Raw genomic sequence first — 20,547 nt, 5'->3', positions numbered from 1 at the left:
TCCAAGAAATCACTGCCAAATCCAATGTCATGAAGCTTTTCCTCTGTGATTTCTTCTAGGAGTTTGATGGTTTGGGATCTTATATTTAGGTCTTCAAATCATTTTGAGTCACTTTCTGTATATAGTTTAATGTAAGGGTTCAGCTTCATGCTTTTGCGTGTGGAGACCCAATTTTCCCAGTACCATTTGTTGAAGAAATTGTCCTTTCCCCGTTGAATGGTCCTGATACCCTTGTCAAAGATCATTTGACCATACATGTGAGGGTTTATTTCTGGGCTCTCTATTCTGTTCTGTTGATTTATGTTTATCTATGCCAGTACTATTTTGATTGTCGTAGCTTTTAATATGTTTTGAAATCAGAGTGTGAGTCCTACAACTTTGTTCTTTTTTTTCAATATTGTTTTGGCTATTCAGAGTCCCTTAAAATTCAATACAAATTTTAGGATGATTCTTTTCTATTTCTGCAAAAAATGTTACCAGGATTTTCATAGGGATTGGTTGATCTGTGTATCATTATAGGTAGTATTTACATCTTAACAATATTAAATCTTCCAATCTATGAGCATGGGATGTCTTTCCATTTGTTTGTTTCTTCTTTAACTTCTTTCAGTACTGTTTTGTAGTTTTCGGTGTGCAAGTTTTGCACTTCCTTGGTTCAGTTTATTCCTAAGTATTTTATTCTTTTTGATGGTATTGTAAATGGAATTGTTTTCTTAATTTCCTTTTGTGATTGTTCATTGTTAATGTATAGAAACGCAAGTGATTTTTCTGTGTTGATTTTGTATCTTGCAATTTTGCTGAATTTGTTTATTATTAGTTCTGACAGATTTTTTTGTGGACTTTAGGTTTCTACATACAAGATCATGTCATCTGTGAACAGAGATAGTTTTACTTGTTTCTTTCCAATTTGGGTGCCTTTTCAATGATTTTTAATGACATAGGCAATGCTTACAAAATATTGGTTAATGAAAATAGTCTGTGAAACTGTAGAGTCTGAGTCCAATTTGTTTATGTGAGGGGAAGAACCTCATAATTATATACTTAGGAGTGGAAGAAAACATCGAAATGCTAATGGTAGGTGTCTCTAGATGGTGTATTTATGGGTGATTTTTATTTTATTCTTTATGTTTTTCTACATTGGCTAACTTTTCTAAGATAGGTATATTAATGTGGATATAATAATACAGAATAAAACACAGAAGTTATTTTTAGCTTAAAAAATGGTAGTTTCCACTATTGATGCCCATATAAGATGGACATGTTTCTGATAGTTTTGTTAAAGTTTATTAATAATAGGGAATTAAAATAGGAAATACAATTCAGAAGCATATGTTAATAATTTTAATATATGAACAATGATGTAGAAATGCTTATAGTAAATATAAAATTATAAACCAGTTAATATTTGATGAAATAAATGGAAAATGCTTGGTAATATACTTTTTGTGGAAATATTAGAACTTTTTGAAAGTTCAGTATATAATATTAGATGATATTTTTTGGTATTAATCAAGCTTATAGCTTTTCCCAAAACCTTGTCACATGAATAGAACAGAATTTTAGGGGTTTAAGACCTAGTAGACTTTGTGCTCTGGAGAGACAGACGTCCACGTAATTATAGATACTGGTTCCATTAATTACCAGAGTATTAAATCCATTATCTACTACTGTTTTATTGGAGGGAAGAGTGTGATGAAACTTATTGCCTTTCATCTTGCCACAACCAAATTTAATGCGTAGTACTTTTTTTTAATCTGAGGGTATATTGTTTTTTAATCATTTTCCAAGTACTATTTTTTAAGGACTCATTTGAATACAAGAAATTTTTAAGAGGGTATTGAATCCAAATATAATCCAGAGGACCCTTAAACACGAGGGGTGCAACTCCAGTTCACATCCCGAGTGTCAAGGCTTGAGCTCTTTTTGTCAATGTGCCCATAGTATCAGAAGGCCCTAAAGTTCTAGTCTGTTTCCTTCTAAGTTGTCTTATCTTTTCTTATTATGTTTTTACAAATGTTTTGAGTTTGGCATTAATAGAATCTAATTTGAACCTATTTAAATGGACTGATTGTAGCAGAAGCAGCTGATAGCTGAGTAAACACTAGCATTGGCTAAGTATTCAAAGCTAAGAAAGTGGGAGCAAAGACCAGCCTCTATAGTGACCACAGATTCTAGGCCTATATTTTTATAGGATAGCTTGGTTTGAGGGGTGGGCTGCCCACTCCAATTAAAAATTGTAGTTTAGGGTTGCAGTATACTGCTAGGCAGGAAGTGACTTAGGAACAGGGACAGTAGTAGAGTTTTTCCATCAGAAAACTTGGCCTTCAGGATTTTGTAGTGTTTACTTTCCTTATTTAGCAAATCTGTCTCTCAATGTCAGCCTTGAAATACTGGTAGAGGCTGTGATCATTGCTCTAGTGTTAGTGAACATGCTAAACTTGAACAGTAATACAATGGTTTTTCAAAAAAACTTGAAACACAAATCCCCAGTATTAATACTATCTAGAACCTAGAATGCTATAGCTAATATCTACACTTCTCAGTTCATTTTTACAACTACCTCCCAGGGCCCAAGCCAGTTTTAGGAGCTTTTAAATCATTTAATCATCATTTTAATTGGACTGATTCCACTGTCTACAATCTCAGACACAGAGCTGCTATTCCTCTTGGCTCCCCATGGTTCCCTTTTCTGGATGAAGGGGGTCACTGTGTCTTCCTAGGAGTATCAGGCTGAGTTCCCTAACACTCTCTCTCTCGCTCTCTCTCTCTCTCACATGCCCCACTCCCTCCAATCCCTTAAAGAGCTTGAGGTAATAAGCATCCAGCCTCAGTGATTCCCAGCTATCTCTGACTATGTTTTGGTGCAACTAGCAACTGCTCTCATCAGAGAGGAGGGGAAAACATACCCATACATTCAATCTCTGGTGGATTTCTCCCTTTCCTGTATAAGGACAAAAAGCCAGGTTTTCAGTAGGACATCTCTAGGAACCTTAACCATAGTCATTCATGAACTCTTATTCTAATATTCTAGTTTTAATGTGATTCTGCTGGGAACTAGCAGCTGACTCAGTCTTCTTGGTTCCCATTTTCAAGAGATCAAATGTGATTAATCTCTTGCCAGGCTATGGATTCGTTCTTTTCAGGTCAGTTTCCACTGTGGTGCCTTTAGCAAGTAAAAGGTCACATGGCACAAACAGTAGCTTCTGCTGGATGGAGGTGGATTATCTTAAGAGGGCTACAGACAGGCTGGCAGTGGTTAGTCCTTTAGAATAAAGTGTTATTGGTGGGGCATGGTGGCTCACGCCTATAATTCTAGCACTCTGGGAGGCCAAGGTGGGAGGATCACTTAAGGTCAGGAGTTCGAGACCAGCCTGAGCAGCCTGACCAGACCCCATCTCTACCAAAAATAGGAAAAAATAGCCGGGTGTGGTGGTATGCATTTGTAGTCCCAGCTACTCTGGAGGCTGAGGCAGGACAATCACTTGAGCCCAGGAGTTTGAGGTTGTAATGAGCTATGATGATGCCACTGCACTCCAGCCTGGGAGACAAGATTGAGACTCTGTCTCAAAAAAAAAAAAAAAAAGAAAAGAAAAGAGTGTTACTAACACAGAGACGTCAAGAAGAGACATTGGTTTTTAAGAGAGGGTATCGGTCCCTTAGGGCATATAAAATTCAAGGTGCTAGCAAGACATTTAAATGGAAACCATAGGTACATGGTCAAAACTGAAGATAAGGGGCTCTGTGGTTCTCAACTAGTCTCATCCTTATATTGCCAGAGTATGAAGAATGCAACTTCTTTCCTTTGAACAAATACTTCTTAAAACCCATTTATACATGAGCAACAGAACTGGAACCTACAGGCCTAAGGCCTCTGAACCTAGTGGATTTTATGCCACATCTCAGTGGAAAGTAGCATTAGTCTGGCATATCACTGAATGAGGAGACTAAAATAGGTTGGATTTCAGATCATTTTGATGCGGCTGATGTAGATCATCAAAGAATACCTACATCTGTGACAGGTAACTGTATTTAGCTTGTCTACTTCTCAGGACAGACTACAAAAATACTTATGTAAGTCTGTTCCATGGTACAATTGCAGTTCACAGAAGATTCTACCCCCTTCACATTAAAGTTTAAAACAATAATGAAACAGATATGTAAAGAGTATACCCAGAATTGGAGTTTACTCACTCAATTGTGTATATTAAAGAAGGCACAGTTCCCAAACATTTTAATTATTAATGACTTCTGCTTGTGAACGCTTGCTTCCAGCCACAGCTGTAAAAAGCTATTGCTCACTGTTACCAAGACCCCACCTCTCCTGGTAGGGACCTCATGTAGCTACTGCTGGGGGCATAGTTTCGGGGTGGAACTCAGAGCTAATTTTCCCCCCAAGAAGTAGTGGTTTGTAACTAGTAGTATTAATTGAGCTATATTATTGACTTTTACAGGTCAGTTTAAGAATTTAGACACCATTGAGAAGAAGTTAGGCACCATATGTGAAGTTACTCCTGTGAGAAAATGTGTTCTAAATCCCAGACTTAACTGAAGAATTTTTCAGCACAGCTCAGATATAAGACTTCTGTGCACATTTAAAAGTGAGTAGGTGGGAATCCAAAGAATAGCATATATTAACAAAATTAGGTGTTTCTTTACTCTTGTTTCCTTTGTAATTCAGGACTTCTTGACCAAAGAAGGATGGGCTAGAATTTAGCCAGTTTGATGGAAATTAGCGTGTGTAAAGAATAAGTTTTAATGCTGTAATGGAAAAGGCGCAGGTGGAGGAGTAATCTAAAAAGAGAAATGGTATTCTGGTGCCCATGAATGGACATAGAAAGCAGTGCCTTCCCTCTACTCCTGGGTGGGCAAACTTTCTGCTGTAACCTTCAGGGCTTTCTAACTGCTTCTGCCTAACTTGATAATGAGGAACATGAGATCATCTTGTTTTGGATCCTCTTTCATTGGCAGACCATTAAGAAACAAATTTTCAATTATAAAAAGTTACCATTGTACTCTTATATTTAAGGTATATGTAACCATTCATATAATACATGTTTTCCCAGTTTATACATAAAATCTATATTATTTTTAAAGATTTTTACTTAGACTTTTATTTAGTTAGAAGATTGTACCCTGATTTGGCCTATAATCCTTTAAAAGTGTTAACACTAAATCCTATAACTGGATTATCAGTTAATGTTTACATGAAGTGACTGCTGAAAAACATTCTAATGATTATAAATAAATTTGATGTATTAATAGTTAAACCAAATATATGCTTAAACCATATCAGTAATGATTGGTTCTTTAAAAGGTATTAATGGGGCCAGGCACGGTGGCTCACGCCTGTAATCCTAGCAGCTCTGGGAGGCCAAGGCTGAAGGATCATTGGAGGTCAGCGGTTCGAGACCAACCTGAGCAAGAGCAAGACCCCATCCTGTAGTCCCAGCTACTCGAGAGGCTGAGGCAGGAGGATCGCTTAAGCCCAGGAGTTTGAGGTTGCTATGAGCTAGGCTGATGCCACAGGACTCTAGCCCAGGTGACAAGAGAGACTCTGTCTCAAAAAATAAAAATTAAAATTAAAATTAAAATAAAAGCTATTAATGGCATGGCAAAAATACTTATAGCTTTTATTTGGCTCTGAATTCAAAGAGTTGGAAATATAAAGGGGGAAATATCTCTGGCTTTTGTGAAGATTTTATTTGAGTCCTAATTTCTGAATTTTTCTTTCTTGGCCTTGTATGTTTTTCTAAGATGACTTTAACTTAGAGCCAGAGTCTATGTGGACACCACTGATTTTAAACTTGAAGTTGCTTTTCAAAGACCACTGTAAAACAATATCTAATGAAAAATATTTTATAATGATGTCCTAACAAGGAACACTTTCTTTTGTATCTTTCTCAGTCTCCAGTATAATATTGTTGTTGTATCTATTCTGTGTCAGGGCACTATGTGCATTACCTCTTTCTCACATTACCCACATTTGACACAGAATAAATACAACTGCATAATCAGAAACACGGGGGCATAACAATCTGTTACAAAAATGGCCAGCAACTTGATATTGCTAAAATGTAGGGAATGTTTGGGAAAGTGGTAGATGAAGAAGCTAAGTAGGTAGAATGAATCTAAATGCTACTTACTTAACAGATGAAACCGAGGCTCAGCAGGGTTAAATTGTCCCAGATCAAGTGAATGTCAGAATCAGGATTTGAATACAGGAGTGCCTAATCCAAGGCTCATGCTCTTAATTTCTACATTATACTGCATTTATGCAATATACATAATAAAATCCTTTTACTAAAATAAACATGATTTTCATGTAAAATGGAGTTTGATGGTGACAGTACACATTCTAAGCAGTATTCCCATGATAACCATACAATTCCCATAAATAACCAATATTTTATTTTAATATAACTTTTTTTAGTTAACTCAAATGGGTTTGTGATAGACAAATTGAAAAATACAAATCAAAAAGGAAGGAAGCAAAATTACCTTCAGTTTTACCAACCGGATATAACCATTACATGTGTTTCTTGAAATACTTTTTCTATATACATATGTAATTAAATGTAATAATAAATTTTTCTTTTAATATATCATGAACCTATTTTAATATCAAAACATGTTTTTAACTATAATATAGTATTTGTAACTGTACCATAATGTATTTAACCATTCTTTCATTACTAAACCACACCATTGTGAATACCCATCTATCTCTGTGCATATCTCCTTAAGAAAAAAATTTTGAAGTGAAATTGTGGATTCAAAGATTTTGTACATTTTTAAGACTTAAGCCTTGATGGAAAGAATCTACCAGTTTACATTTCCATTGAAGTATTGAGAATGCTTAAATCCTCATCTCTAATGTTTATTATAAAGTTTTTCTTCCTTCTTCTATATAGAGATTTTGAACAACATGGTGACCAACTTACTTTGTTTTTTAGGAGATGATTTTTCTTTGATTCAACAAGAAATATTTATGGTTAAAGAATGTAAACATTGCAACATCGTTGCCTACTTTGGGAGTTATCTCAGGTAAAAAAAAAAAAAAAGCATCTGCTCTTTCTTTGTATTTTATATACTCCTTGCTGCCACTTTCCCTCCTTTTCATGTAAGTGCTGTTATATCTGTGTATTTTTAAAGTTATGTTGTCTAAAGTTCTAAAATTTCTAGGGTTTTCTTACCATCTTCCCTGTTATATTAATAATGACATCTCCATTTATATCTTCTCTGGCAACCTTAATGAAACATTATGAATGATTACTAGTTAAGTGTTTTAACTTATAAAACTGGTCACACTCTAAACCATTTAAGGTGAAACAAAGCTGAAAGTGATGTGCTCTGTATATTGAGGAGAGGTTGCATGGCAGTTTCCTGTTGTATTCTGCAATCATCCTGCACTTTGGTGTGCTGGAAAATTGAGAACCTTAGAGTATTTCAATGATTGAGAATCACTAATATAATTTTCTTTGTCTTTCATATTAGTCGGGAAAAGCTGTGGATTTGTATGGAATACTGTGGTGGCGGATCACTTCAAGATATTTACCATGGTACTGTTAATTTGACTTTACATTTTAAAACAACTTTGACTTTAATGATTGTTGTTTGACATTTCCAGTTAACCAGGTAGATTTACTGTTTTATATTCTTCTTTTCTGTTCCCAGAGTACTGCATAAAAGAAATCTAAATTTTATTTTTGTTGGTTATTCAGTTAAATTTGCCTGAGCCTGAACTGAGAAATCCAAAAGTATCTGTACAATCCAAATTTTACTTTTTAGATATAGTCTCTAGGAAAGTGTTTTATCTACAAATGAAACTGCCTAAACTTCCTCGTAAATGGGAATACAAAGAATAACTCATAAAAAGGAAATCATGTATGTGTCTGTCTTAGTAACTTAATCTGCCAATTAGAAATACAATTTACTTGTTACTATAATTTTGTATTTAAAATGTATTTTAGAAAATTTGGAGTTTTTTATTTAGCATTCTGTTAATTTAGTTTTCACCTTAGCTTTGAGTTGAATTTGACTTTGCTTCATAATTCTATTTAGAAATAGTTTTATTTTTAGCTCTACAGTTTAGCTTCCAATTTGTTTTATTGCTAACAATTTCTTGAATTTCTAGAATTTATAAGACTATCCTTGGATCCTTATAAACTAATGTTTTTTTTTTCCTTGTTTAACATGGACGTGGACTAGTAAAATTCCCATTGCAACTATGCATTGCATAATTTGTTATTAAGAATTATGTGAAAAATTTTTAAACAAATGTTTAAAAGTTTACAAATCTTTCACATTTCTATGTTGAAATCTTTATATTGGAAGCCTTACCAAATTTCAGTCACACAGTTTACAAATGCAACCACAGTAGATGTTAAAACAGAACTGCTGTTCCAATTTAAATAATAATTTGTAACTTGTAGAAGTCAAAGTTTTAAAATGTCAGTCAACAGAGCATTGACTAAATAAACTACTCTTTACCTGTAATATAGAATACCATGCAGCCCTTAAGATGAAGTAGCTTCATATATGTTAACTTAGATATATCTCCTTAAGGCCCATTTTTATTTATTTTTTTAAAAATGTTTTTCTTTAGAGACAGGATCTCGCTCTGTAATGCAGGCTGGAATGTAGTGGCATGATCATAGCTCACTCTAACCTCTAATTCCTGGGCTCAAGCAATCTTCCACCTCAGCCTCCTGTGTAGCAGGGACTAGAGGCATGTGCCACTATGCCTAGCTAGTTTTTTTAAAAGTATTTTTTATAGAAACAGAGTCTTACTATGTTGCCAGGCTTATCTCGAACTTCTGGTCTCAAGTGATGCTCCTGCCTTAGCTCCCAAAGCTTGCTTATATTACAGGCGTGAGTCACCATGCTCAGCCTAGGCCTGTTTTTAAATGGAAAAGGTGAATTGTGAAAGAATATGTATAGCATAATTGATCATACTTAGCCTCTTAAAAATTATATTTTTATAAGTATACATATGAATGTAAATGCATAGTAAAATGAAAGGATATCTACCAAATTGGTAAGTCATTACTTCTAAGGGAAGGGAAGCAAGGCTCGGAAGTAAAATTCTGAATTATAATAGAAATATATGAATATAGTACTTAAATTATAAATTTTAAAATATAATAATCTAATTTTATCACAACAAATAACCCATAACAAAAAAAGTTCCAACTGATGCCTAAACTCTTATCACTGCCTCTTTATTTTGAAAAATGTGGCCAGGCATGGTCACTCACATCTGTAATCGCACCACTTTGGGAGGCCAAGGTGGGAGGATCACTTGAGACCGGGAGTTTGAGACCAGCCTGGGCAACATAGTGAAACACTGTCTCTACGAAAAAAAAAAAAGTTAAAAATCAGCCAGGCACAGTGGCCTGTGCCTATAGTCCCAGCCACTCAAAGGCTGAGGCAGGAGGGTTGCTTGAGCCCGGGAGTTGGAGGCTGTAATGAGCTATGATTGCTCCACTGCACTCCAGCTTGGGCAACAGAGTGAGACCTTGTCTCAAAAAAAAAAAAAAGTTTGGGTCAGGCATGGTGGCTCACACTTGTAATCCTAGCACTCTGGGAGGCTGAGGCTGGAGGATCGCTTGAGCTTAGGAGTTTGAGACCACCCTGAGCAAGAGTGAGACCCCATCTCTACAAAAATAGAAAAATTAGTCTGGTGTGGTGGTATGCACCTATAGTCCCAGCTACTTGGGAGGCTGAGGCAGAAGGATCACTTGAGCCCAGGAGTTTGAGGCTGCAGTGAGCTATGATGATATCACTGCACTCCAGCAAGGGCAACAGAGTGAGAGTCCGTCTCCAAAAAAAAAAAAAAGTTTAATACCTAAGCTCTGATGATGCCAGTGTACTCTAGCTGGGGTGACAGAGTGAGACCCTGTCTTAAAAAAAAAAGTTTAATACCACATAAATATGACAGGTACACAAAATATAATGATTCAGACTATCTATCTGTGGCTTTAAAATTTTCTGTGCCATTGAATTTCAGTTTTTTCTATGATTTTATAAAGTATTATCTTTTACATGAAAAGTTTTATTCAATAATTGTGATCTTTATCCATTCACATTTTTACAAAATGAGAGAACTCTTAATAAGGATAAAATCAAACTATGTATCTTGCATTTTTTTGCTACTTTTCCTTTTAAATTTAAAGAATTGTTTTGAGACAGTAAGTTTATTTCCTTGTGGAATTTCTATTAATATTTTCTATTATTAAAACCTGATGTTTGTTGAATTAAATTGAATCTTAGAAGTACCCATCCCTGTAAATAGTATACTAGATAGCATAATAATAATCAAGAACATTTACACTTATAAATTAGATGCTGTTAGTTAAGTGGATTTCCTATTACTGCTATTCTACCAAGTTACTAAGAATCAAAATTTTAAGTTCCTAGGTGGGTATAGAGAGACACTGATTAAAATATGCAGTAAAATGTTTCTCTAAGTAAAGAATACACTTGAGTACCTGATTTGGTTTTATTGGCAGCAGACAGCACCTCAGATTTTCTCTCTCATGGTTTGAAAGGCATAGTTCCAAAGCCTCTGGTTGGGTACTTGCATAAGAAGGATTTTATTAGGATATTAGGAAGAGATCTCTACTATCTCTGCCAAAAGTGAGCTGGTTACTGATGATGCTTCTCTGTTTTGCTAGGTGTGGTAAAAAATTGTACTAAAGAAATGGTATCTTGACCTTTAAAAATGTATATGATGCCTTTTAGTTTATTTCAATGATCAATCTCTTTGTGGTTCTCTATTTCTCTGTATAACTGTAATTAGTTTTATATGTTTGTCTAGTTTCTTTATTTTTAGAAAATTGTTCAGGATTGAGAACCTGTCCATTGCTTTCTATATACCTTCCTGTGATGCCTACTACTATGCTTTGTACATAATGAGTGCTTAATATTTTCACTGAACAAAGCAGTTACAGAGTTAAATCCTTTATTTTTAAAGTACATTTTAAAATTCTCTGTGTTAATTTTTTTTTGTTTCTTGATTACAAAAATAATACATGCTTGTGTTCAGAAGTCATCTAATGATATATGCAAAAGTTGTTTCATGATAGTTCATTTTTTAAGTAGATTGCTTTTAATCTGTTATGTTTGAATTGTATACCAAAGTGGTCTCTTTTTCTTTTTAGTTACTGGACCATTATCAGAACTGCAAATAGCCTATGTCTGCAGAGAAACTTTACAGGTACTATATTTGCTTATATAGATTGACAATTCTATTAATAGTTTCACAGTTTATAACCATAAAATGGTGATCTGCCCAAAAGAGAAAGGGCCAACCAAAATGATTTTTCCATTAATCTCTTTTATTATAACTCTGTAAAACTAGTTATTTCTTTTACGAATGAGTCACAAGTATTCATTTAAGCTGATGCTGATATGCACAATAATCATATGTGGTATTCTACATTTAAATTAGGAGGAGGGATTAAGCAGTAATGAATGTGTTTTATATTTTGGTAATTTATAACAAATAATTGTTAGTTGATGCTTCTGTTCCTACATTTTCTAGATTGTGTAAATTATTTAGAAATGAAATGGATGTTCTATATATTGTTCTTCCATATTTTACAAACTGGGAGATTGACTTGATCTAAGACAAAGCTCTAGTCAGTTTGAAAAGAGTTGGTTCCCACATGCTTTAAAAGACATACCATGACCTAGAGCCATGAGTTTTGGAAGGAAAAGAAAAGACATACCACTGCCAAATCTTACTGTGAAATAAATGAAAGTAAATTCTCCAATATTTATATATATGTGTTTGTGTATATTTCTGTAATATTCATATATCATAGAAATCTACTATATTGTACTTACATAAAATACAAACCTAATTATACAGGTATAGTAGAGAATTATTAGCAAATTCATTTTATTTATATTTTAATTTCCAGAGTTCATTGTTTCCTTAAGTAATAGAGTACTGAGTGGAAGTGGAAAAAAAAAAAGACAAAAAACTAAATTTACATTTGCACTCTGGCCCTTGTGTATAACTTTAACTTCTTATATAGTTCTAGTTCCCCAAGTGTAGTCATGCAGTGCATAATGGCATTTCAGTCAATAACAGATTACAGATATGATCGTGGTCCCCTAAGATTATAACACCATATTTTTTCTGTACCTTTTCTATGTTTAGGTATATAAGTACCCACCATTGTGTTATAATTGCCTACAGTATTCATGCTGTACATTTTTGTAGCCTAGGAGCAATAAGCTATACCATGTAGCCTAGGTATGTAGTAGGCTGTGTCATCTAGGTGTGTGTAAATACACTCTGATGTTTACATAATGACAAAATTGCCTAACAATGCATTTCTCAGAATGTATCCCTGTCATTAAGTGACACATGACTATATAAAATGAGGCTTAGCAAGGGATTACCTCCAAGATTAGTTCCAATTTTAAAATTCTATCATGCTGACAAACTTCCACATCTAGTCAAAATGGAGTAACAAGAAGTGGGTTTATTATGCTATCTGAAACAAAGAAAGTAGGCAAAATATATGAAACAATGGTTTTCAAGAAACTAGACATCAGATAATAAAGGACAGTGAGGACCATAGTGTCTGATGGACTTAACAAAGGATGGGATTAATGGTAGATTACACGTTGCAAAAAAAAAGAAAATCGTGTGAATTTGAGGACATAGCAATGGAAAATATCTCAAATGAAACAGAGAAAAATGAATTTTTTTAAATGAAAAGAGTATCATTAAGCTGTAGGACAATTTCAAGTGGCCAGATATAATTGGTGTCCCTGAAGGAGCAGAGAGAAAAGGGGAGGCAGAAAATAATATTTGAAAAAATAATAGCTGAAAAATTTCCAAATTTAATAAAAATATTAACTTATAGATCCAAAGTGCTCAACAAACCCCAAGCACAAGAAACATGAAAAAAAATTACACTAAGGCACATCATAATCAAATTGCTCATTTGATAATGAGAAAATCTAGTAGCACTCAGAACAAAAGGATGCATTATGTTCAAAAGAATAAGGAAAAAGATGATGGCAGATTTATTATTAGAAACAATCAAGTGAAAAGATAGTGGAAAATCTTTAAAGTACTAAAAAGAAATTGTCTTCCTAGAATTCTATACCTAAAGAAAATATCTTGCAAAAACAAAGGCAAAATAGTTTTTCAGACTTAAAAACCTGAAAGAACTAATCACCAGCAGACCTATCTACAAGAAAGGAAAAGAAACACATGACCAATACCAGAAATGAATGATGGGATATCATGACAGAATGTACAGATATTAGAAGGATAACAAGAGAATTTTATGAACATCTATATGCCAATAAAGTGTGAAATTGAGATGAAATAGACAATTTCCTTGAGAGATACAAACTACCAAAGCTCATTCACTTAGAAATAACCTAAATAATCTTATGTCTGTTTTAACAAAGAAAACTTCAAGCCAGATGATATCATAGGGTAAATTCAGCCAAACAGCTATGGAAGAAATAATGCCAGTTCTATACACATTGTTTTAGAAAATTGAAGAGCAGGGAATACCTCCCACATCATTTTATGAGTCAGCATTATTCTGATACCAAAATCAGACAATATTACAACAAAACTACAGACTAATAACCTTCATAAAAATATGTGCAAAAATTACAAAGTAAAACAAAAGGTTTAGCAAAGATAATGGTAATATATGATAAAAGGTAATACATCATAAACAAGTGGAGTTTATCCTAGAATGCAATGTTGGTTTGTTGGCTTAACATCCAAAAATTATTTCAAGTAATTGGCCATATTAGCAAACTAAAAAAGGAAACCCATATGATCATCTGAGTAGACACAGAAAGACCATTTAGCAAAATCCAACATGCATTCCTGATAAAAATTCAGAACATACTAAGAATAGAAAGGAACTTGGTCAACCCAATAAAGAGCACCTATGAAAACCCTGCAACTAAGTCATACTTCATGATAAAAGACTGGATCTTTTCCCCCAGTATCAGTCAAATAAGGCAAGGACCTGCTTTTACTATTTATTTTCAACATTGTATTGGAGGTTTTGGTCAATAACAAAAGAGAAAACAATGAAATAGAAGGCTTCTAGTTTGGAAAGTAGGAAGTAAAACTCTCTTTATTCACAGACCACATAGTCATCTATATAGAAAACGAAATAGAATCTACAAAGTAGCTACTAGAACTAACAAATGAGGCTACAAAGATTGCAAGATTCAAGATCAATATACAAAAATTAATTAGATTTCTATATACTAGCAATAGACAATCAGAAATTAAAAGAATACTACTTATAAAAACATCAAAAATATGACATTCTTAAGGATAAATATGACAAAAGATGCATTAACACCAGCATACTGAGAACTACAAAACTGCTGAGAGAAATTGAAGACCTAAATAAATTGAGAACTATTAATATACCATGTTCATGAATCAGAAACCCAGTGTAAAAATGTTAATTCTCCCCAAATTAACCTATAGATCCAGTGCAGTCCCAATCAAAATTTAAGGCGGGCTTTTAAAAAAAAAAATTGACAGGCTGATTCTAAAATTTCTATAGAAATGCAGAACATGTAGAATAGCCAAACAACTTTGAAAATCTGATCTTTAGTGATAGCAGACCAGTGTTTGCCAAGGGCAGGAGGGGAAAGGATGAGAGAATTATAAAGAGGCCCAGCATAAAGAAACTTTTGGGATGATGGATATGTTCCTTAGCTTGATTGTGATGATAATGTTTTAGTGAAATATTTTGGATTTTTACCAGAAAATAAATTATAAATCTTCAAGATATAGTAAACATTGATTAGTAAAAAGAAACTGATCTAGATTCCCCTCCAGAAAGGTTTTCTTATTTATTAATAATAAGAATTTAAGTAAAAAATTCAGGACTCAAGTTTGCAGTTTTGCTAATACATACCTTTTTTTTAAACTTCAGGGTCTTGCCTATTTGCATACTAAAGGCAAAATGCATAGAGATATCAAAGTAAGTTCATTTATTATGTTTAAATTGCCAATTCTGTTGGAAGAAATCTTATGATGCTAATTTAATAGTATTTGTATTTTTGTTTTAGGGTGCAAATATTTTATTGACAGACCATGGTGATGTAAAATTAGGTATGTTATTTCAAGTTCTTAATTTTTTCCAAAAAATTTTTAATAAAATTTTAAATGAGAATTAACATTATACAATTTTAATATTCATATGAAGAGTCACCATAGTTTTCATCTTTTGACTCAGTAATTTTACTCCCAAAACTCAGTTTAAGGAAATTAATCCTAAAGATGGAAAATCCATAGTCACAGTAGTATTAATCATATTATTTATAGTAGAAAAAATGCAAATATAAGTCTAGCAATTTAAAATGCTATGATAAATCTACTTATAGCATATTATCAATCATTAATATTTATGAATATGTGAGAGTAAAATCCCCTGAAGTGTTAAGTGACAAAAATGAACTATATATACAGTTTTTTACAACCATGTTTAACAACAATTAAAAAGTTTATACATAGAAAAAAGACTTTTCCAAAACATTACATCCAAATGCTAACATTGTTGTGTTAGGATAAAAGAAATCCAGGTGTGTGGTTTCCCATGTGTTTTATTTTTTGCAGTCTTTTTTCCAAATTAACTTCATTGTGCTTGAAATAAAAATATTTTTATTAACTTTTTTCTTACTACAGTACATTTTCATTCCATTAAAGTTCAAATAGATTCTTTTGTTTTAATGATTGTTATGAACCAAGCAAGAAGAGATTTAGGTATTCAATTTATGTACATTTTCCTAACATTAATATCTGTATTAATAATGCCATGCCTAAGGGTGAAACTTAAAAATACTGGTTGTTGTATTGAAAAGAACTAAAATTTTCTGTTTTTTTTCCTCACCAGCTGACTTTGGCGTGGCTGCAAAAATAACAGCTACCATTGCAAAAAGGAAATCTTTCATTGGCACCCCTTATTGGTAAGACATTACCATCATTGAATTTGGTGCATTTTCATTTCTTCATGGTTAGCAATCAACCTTGATACTTGGTAATACAAGTGATAATTGAAAGTTAGCATACTTTCATGTCCTTGATACTATCTTACTTCTGATTGGGTTAGAGAACTTCGGTACTCATTTTCATCGTCCAGCTTTCCCTCTGTTGAAGTGCTAACAATTTTTGCTGTCCCTGGGATCTTATAATGAGAGGACTCATAGGTATGAAATTTTCAAAAGACTTGTATTATCTCTTGTAATTTTCTTACCCTTTCTTCTGGTATTGCTTCTATTTTAGTCTAGACCTAAGGGTTAGCTCCTTTAATATGCAATGTTGGATAATTTATTAGTTGGAAAGAAATTTAAAGTAACTCTGTATCTCACACCTAGTGACAAAATAAATTGTATATGATGGGAAGTAATTAAATATAAAATTGAAGCCATCAATAAATATCTGCTTTAAGAGTTGAGGAAGACTTTCTGGGCATGAAAGAATAAAACTCTAAAGGGAAAGGATGATAGATTCAACTACATGAAAATTTAAAACTTATATATGTCCATCAGCTTAAACAAAATTAAAAGGTAAGTAAAAAGACCAGGAACTATTGGCTAAAAAATGCCAAACTAGGCTTAATATCTTTAATATGTAAGTTATTATATGTCAATAAAAAGAATATCTCATTAGAAGCAGGGACTTATTAAAATAATACATATGAGATGTCATAAAATATGAACAATATCTTCCTTGATGAACAAAAATACAAATTAAATAGTGACATTCTATTCTATCCAATTGGAAAATATTTGGAAGCATGAATAATACCCACTATTGCTAAATATTTGACAGTGAAAGTGGAAATTGGTAGAACAATTTAGAAGCATAATTTGACAGTAATATTTTTCAAAAATCTTAAGCAATGCTTATGTTCTTTAGTCTTAATAATTCCACTTAGTGGAATTATTTTATTTATAAGTAAAAATTTATTAGGGAGGCATAGAGATTTATATATGAAGAGGTTTGTCATATTTTAATGAAAAATTGAGGGAAAATAATATGCAACAAAAATTAGTTAAGGAAATTATGTACATTTATTCACTTCATTGGAATCATATGCTGCTACTAAAATTTATCTTGTTAAAGATGATTGTCAGCAGATAAGCTCATGATACACTGTTAATCATAAAAGCAAGATTAAAAGTAGCATATGCAATATAATCCCATTTTGTAAAAGGTATGTGTGTTTGTGTAAGTAAAAATTATGGTCAAAATATGTGAAATAGTGGCTGTCTTCAGGTGGAATCATGCTTACCCAACCTACCTTCCTTCCTTCCTTCCTTCCTTCCCTTTCTTTCTTTCCTTTTTTCTTTCTTTTTCTTTTCTTTTCTTTTCTTTCTCTTTTTCTTTTTCTATTTTCTTTTTCTTTTCTTTCATCTCACTATGTTACCCAGGCTAGAATGCAGTGGCAAGATCATAGCTAACTGCAGCCTCAAACTCTGGGGCTCAAGTGATCTTTCTGCTTCAGCCTTCTGAATAGCTAGCAATACAGGCATGAACTATCATGGCAGGCTAATTTTTTATTTTTTTGTAGAGATGGGGTCTCACTGTGTTGCCCAGGCTGGCTTTGAACTCCTGGGATCAAGTGATCCTCCTGCCTCAGCCTTCCAGAGTGTGGGATTACAGACATGAGCCACTGTGCCTGGCCCATATTTTTTTTTATATATTCCAAATTCTCTTCAGTCAGCACATACCACTTTTTATAACAGAAAAATGCCTCACTAAATACCATTTCAATAAAAATTAAATGAAAATATAAATGAATTAGATTACCTGTAGAATTTCCTTCACATGACTGTTTCCCTCCCTCAGTCTCTGTCTGTGACTATCCTCTTTGTGAACGCTCTTCTTTTGTCAAAATTGTCTTATTTTTTGTACCCTGACTATACCAGATGAAATACTACTACTTTAGGTTTGTTTATTACCTTCCCAGAATACCCCTTTCCTGTGTTTATTTTAAATCCTGCCCATTCTTAAGAGTGGCTCACATTCTGCCTTTCTTCACCTGTGGTAGACTGATTGATCCATTTCCCACTAAGCAGGAGGTGCAATAATGTTGGTCAACTGAACATTCCATTTAGCTACCACTAACTGATTCCAGTGGGCAGAAGATATGAAACCAATTTGCCTTCTCTGGGCTCTAGCTCAGCCTCTTCCTTTTGTGAAACTTACCTTCAGTCATCTTGCTCCATGGTGATCATTTTCTTCTCTTTACTCCTCTCCCTATTATTATGTATGTAACACTGCATATAGGATACATCTACGTGTTAGCATTTTTAGTATACATATCTTATATCCTTAACCACACTTACATTGAGAGACAATATGTTAATATAACTTTTTGAAATCTAAGTGTATGTAAGAGCAACTTTTACTCTGTGGATATTAATATATTAATAAATATAAATTGATTTTAAATTAGTAAACATTAAAAAAAATAAAGTATTTCCCCAGAGCAGTGTAATCTACACTTTATAACTTCTGATGCCATCATTATTATACACTAGTGACTCCCAAAAATATAACTCCAACTCAGCTGCTCGGTTTACCTTCAGTTTTCTATATATTCAACAGTTGTTCAACAGAAGTTCTCCTTCAGTTTCCACAAGCATTTTATACTCAACTCAATATCTTTAATCAACCCTTTTTGTTCTATTCCTTCTACCACTGCCTTTGAGAAATCCTTTATAATTTTTCCCTTTATTTTTGAAAAGTCTTCTAACTCATCTATCTGAGTTCACCTCCTCTCATACTATCCTTCATGTTGCCATGAGTTTTAGATTAAGTTTGTCCTTGATGATTAAATCTTTCAGTGAGTCCCTGTCATTGTCACTCTAAAGTGTAAACTTCCTTTTATAATTAGTAGGTCATTCATGATCTAGCCTCTACTTCTGAGGTTTATTTTTCAAATACTTTTTAGACCCTCTCAAACCATCTGTTGTGAAGGACAATTTTTTTTCATTTCCTGTCCATTACGGTCTTAGACTTTTGTAAAATAAGATAAAAATGAATTACAAAAAAATGATCATACATTTTGACAAGAATAAATGCTTATTCTTCATTGCTGTACTTACCACAAACTGGTAACCCGCAGTGAATGGCCCATATCAGTCTATAGATGATCACACATTGAGTAGCAAGCACTGTCCTTTCACCTCTCCAGGTGTTTCATGTGCTCTCCCTGTCTCCTGAATCTGTACTTGTTTCCTCTGACTGAAATGTTCAGGCTCCCCACCTTCTTTGCTCCCTACTGAGGCATTACGTCTCACCTCCTTTGAGAACTTTTCTTTAACGTTCACAGGGTTTTAAGTTCTTTTTCTTTTCCGATATTATATAACAAGATTCACAAAACAGAAACTAGAGTAAGGTAAGATTTTTCCTTAGAGCACTAGCGTTCAGATGAGGGATTTAAGATTCTTAAACAATGAATTTTAAAAGGATATATGTGTAATATTTAAGTGTTTACTAGTAATTTTCTTCTTTCCTAGTAAACACCCCTCAGCCTCCTTCCCTTCAACAAGTGTAGTGATTATAACAAGAAGTAGCAGATTTCATATCATTTTTTAAAAAATAAAAATGTTATATTCATTGATTCCTTCTAGGATGGCCCCAGAAGTTGCAGCAGTGGAGAAAAATGGTGGCTACAACCAACTCTGTGATATCTGGGCAGTAGGAATAACAGCAATTGAACTTGGAGAACTTCAGCCACCTATGTTTGATCTTCATCCAATGAGGTGTTCTCATTATTTACAATTATACAGTTATTAATAAAGTCTGATAAATAAATACTGATAATTCAGGTGTTACATGCTCATTTTTAAGAATGAAAAATAGTAAAAGCATTGTAAAGGATTCAGGAGTAATCTCATCTAAAACCTGTCCTGTATTACTACTCTGAAAACAACACAGAATGAGTTGTCTATACTGTTTGAAGTTTTGCCGTAAAACAAATAATCATACTAGGAGATGACAGTTATTGTAAAAAAGTCTTTTTGAGCCTTTACATTCATTCTTCCATCAATTGATCTTTTTTCTTTTTTTCTCCTATGTGGAGTTATAAGTAAATGATAGAATGCAGATGAGATTTTTATAATTACATTTGATTTTGTTTCTTTCTCCTTAGTCTAGGGATAATGAAGAAGTGCCTATGTTGAGTATAGTTATCATTTACATTTTAGAATATATCATCTTTCAGGAAAAAATTTGAGGGCTTTTGAAAAGTTTTTTGACATTTTGAAGGAGAAGATAAATTGGGCTAAAATTTAAACTTTTAAAGTAAATGGTGTAAAGTTAAAAGGAAAATCCACAGTATGAGAAAAACGTTCTCCTAACATATAATTGACAACAGATTAATATATACTATATAAGGGCTGGGCATGGTGGCTCATGCCTGTAATCCTAGCATTTTGGGAGACCAAGGCAGGAGGATCATTTGAGATCAGGAGTTCAAGACGAGCTTGAGCCACATATCGAGACCCTATCTCCACAAA

At 33.3% G+C, this 20,547-nt stretch overlaps 1 protein-coding gene across 1 annotated transcript in view; it reads left to right on the top strand.

The window, feature by feature from the left end:
• Positions 1 to 20,547, top strand: part of MAP4K5 (mitogen-activated protein kinase kinase kinase kinase 5) — a 98,888-nt gene that overhangs the window by 29,931 nt on the left and 48,410 nt on the right. Inside the window, exons 4-10 of the mRNA XM_069464805.1 lie at positions 6,954 to 7,044; positions 7,495 to 7,559; positions 11,163 to 11,218; positions 14,952 to 14,999; positions 15,088 to 15,130; positions 15,912 to 15,984; positions 19,660 to 19,791. Coding sequence (XP_069320906.1) covers positions 6,954 to 7,044; positions 7,495 to 7,559; positions 11,163 to 11,218; positions 14,952 to 14,999; positions 15,088 to 15,130; positions 15,912 to 15,984; positions 19,660 to 19,791 — 508 coding nt within the window. The remainder of the gene's footprint in view (positions 1 to 6,953; positions 7,045 to 7,494; positions 7,560 to 11,162; positions 11,219 to 14,951; positions 15,000 to 15,087; positions 15,131 to 15,911; positions 15,985 to 19,659; positions 19,792 to 20,547) is intronic.

The sequence above is a fragment of the Eulemur rufifrons genome, chromosome 2 (genome assembly GCF_041146395.1).
Source record: "Eulemur rufifrons isolate Redbay chromosome 2, OSU_ERuf_1, whole genome shotgun sequence".
Lineage (NCBI taxonomy): Eukaryota > Metazoa > Chordata > Mammalia > Primates > Lemuridae > Eulemur > Eulemur rufifrons.
The sequence above is the reverse complement of the archived record's forward strand: the minus strand, read 5'-3'. Positions and strand labels throughout refer to the sequence as shown.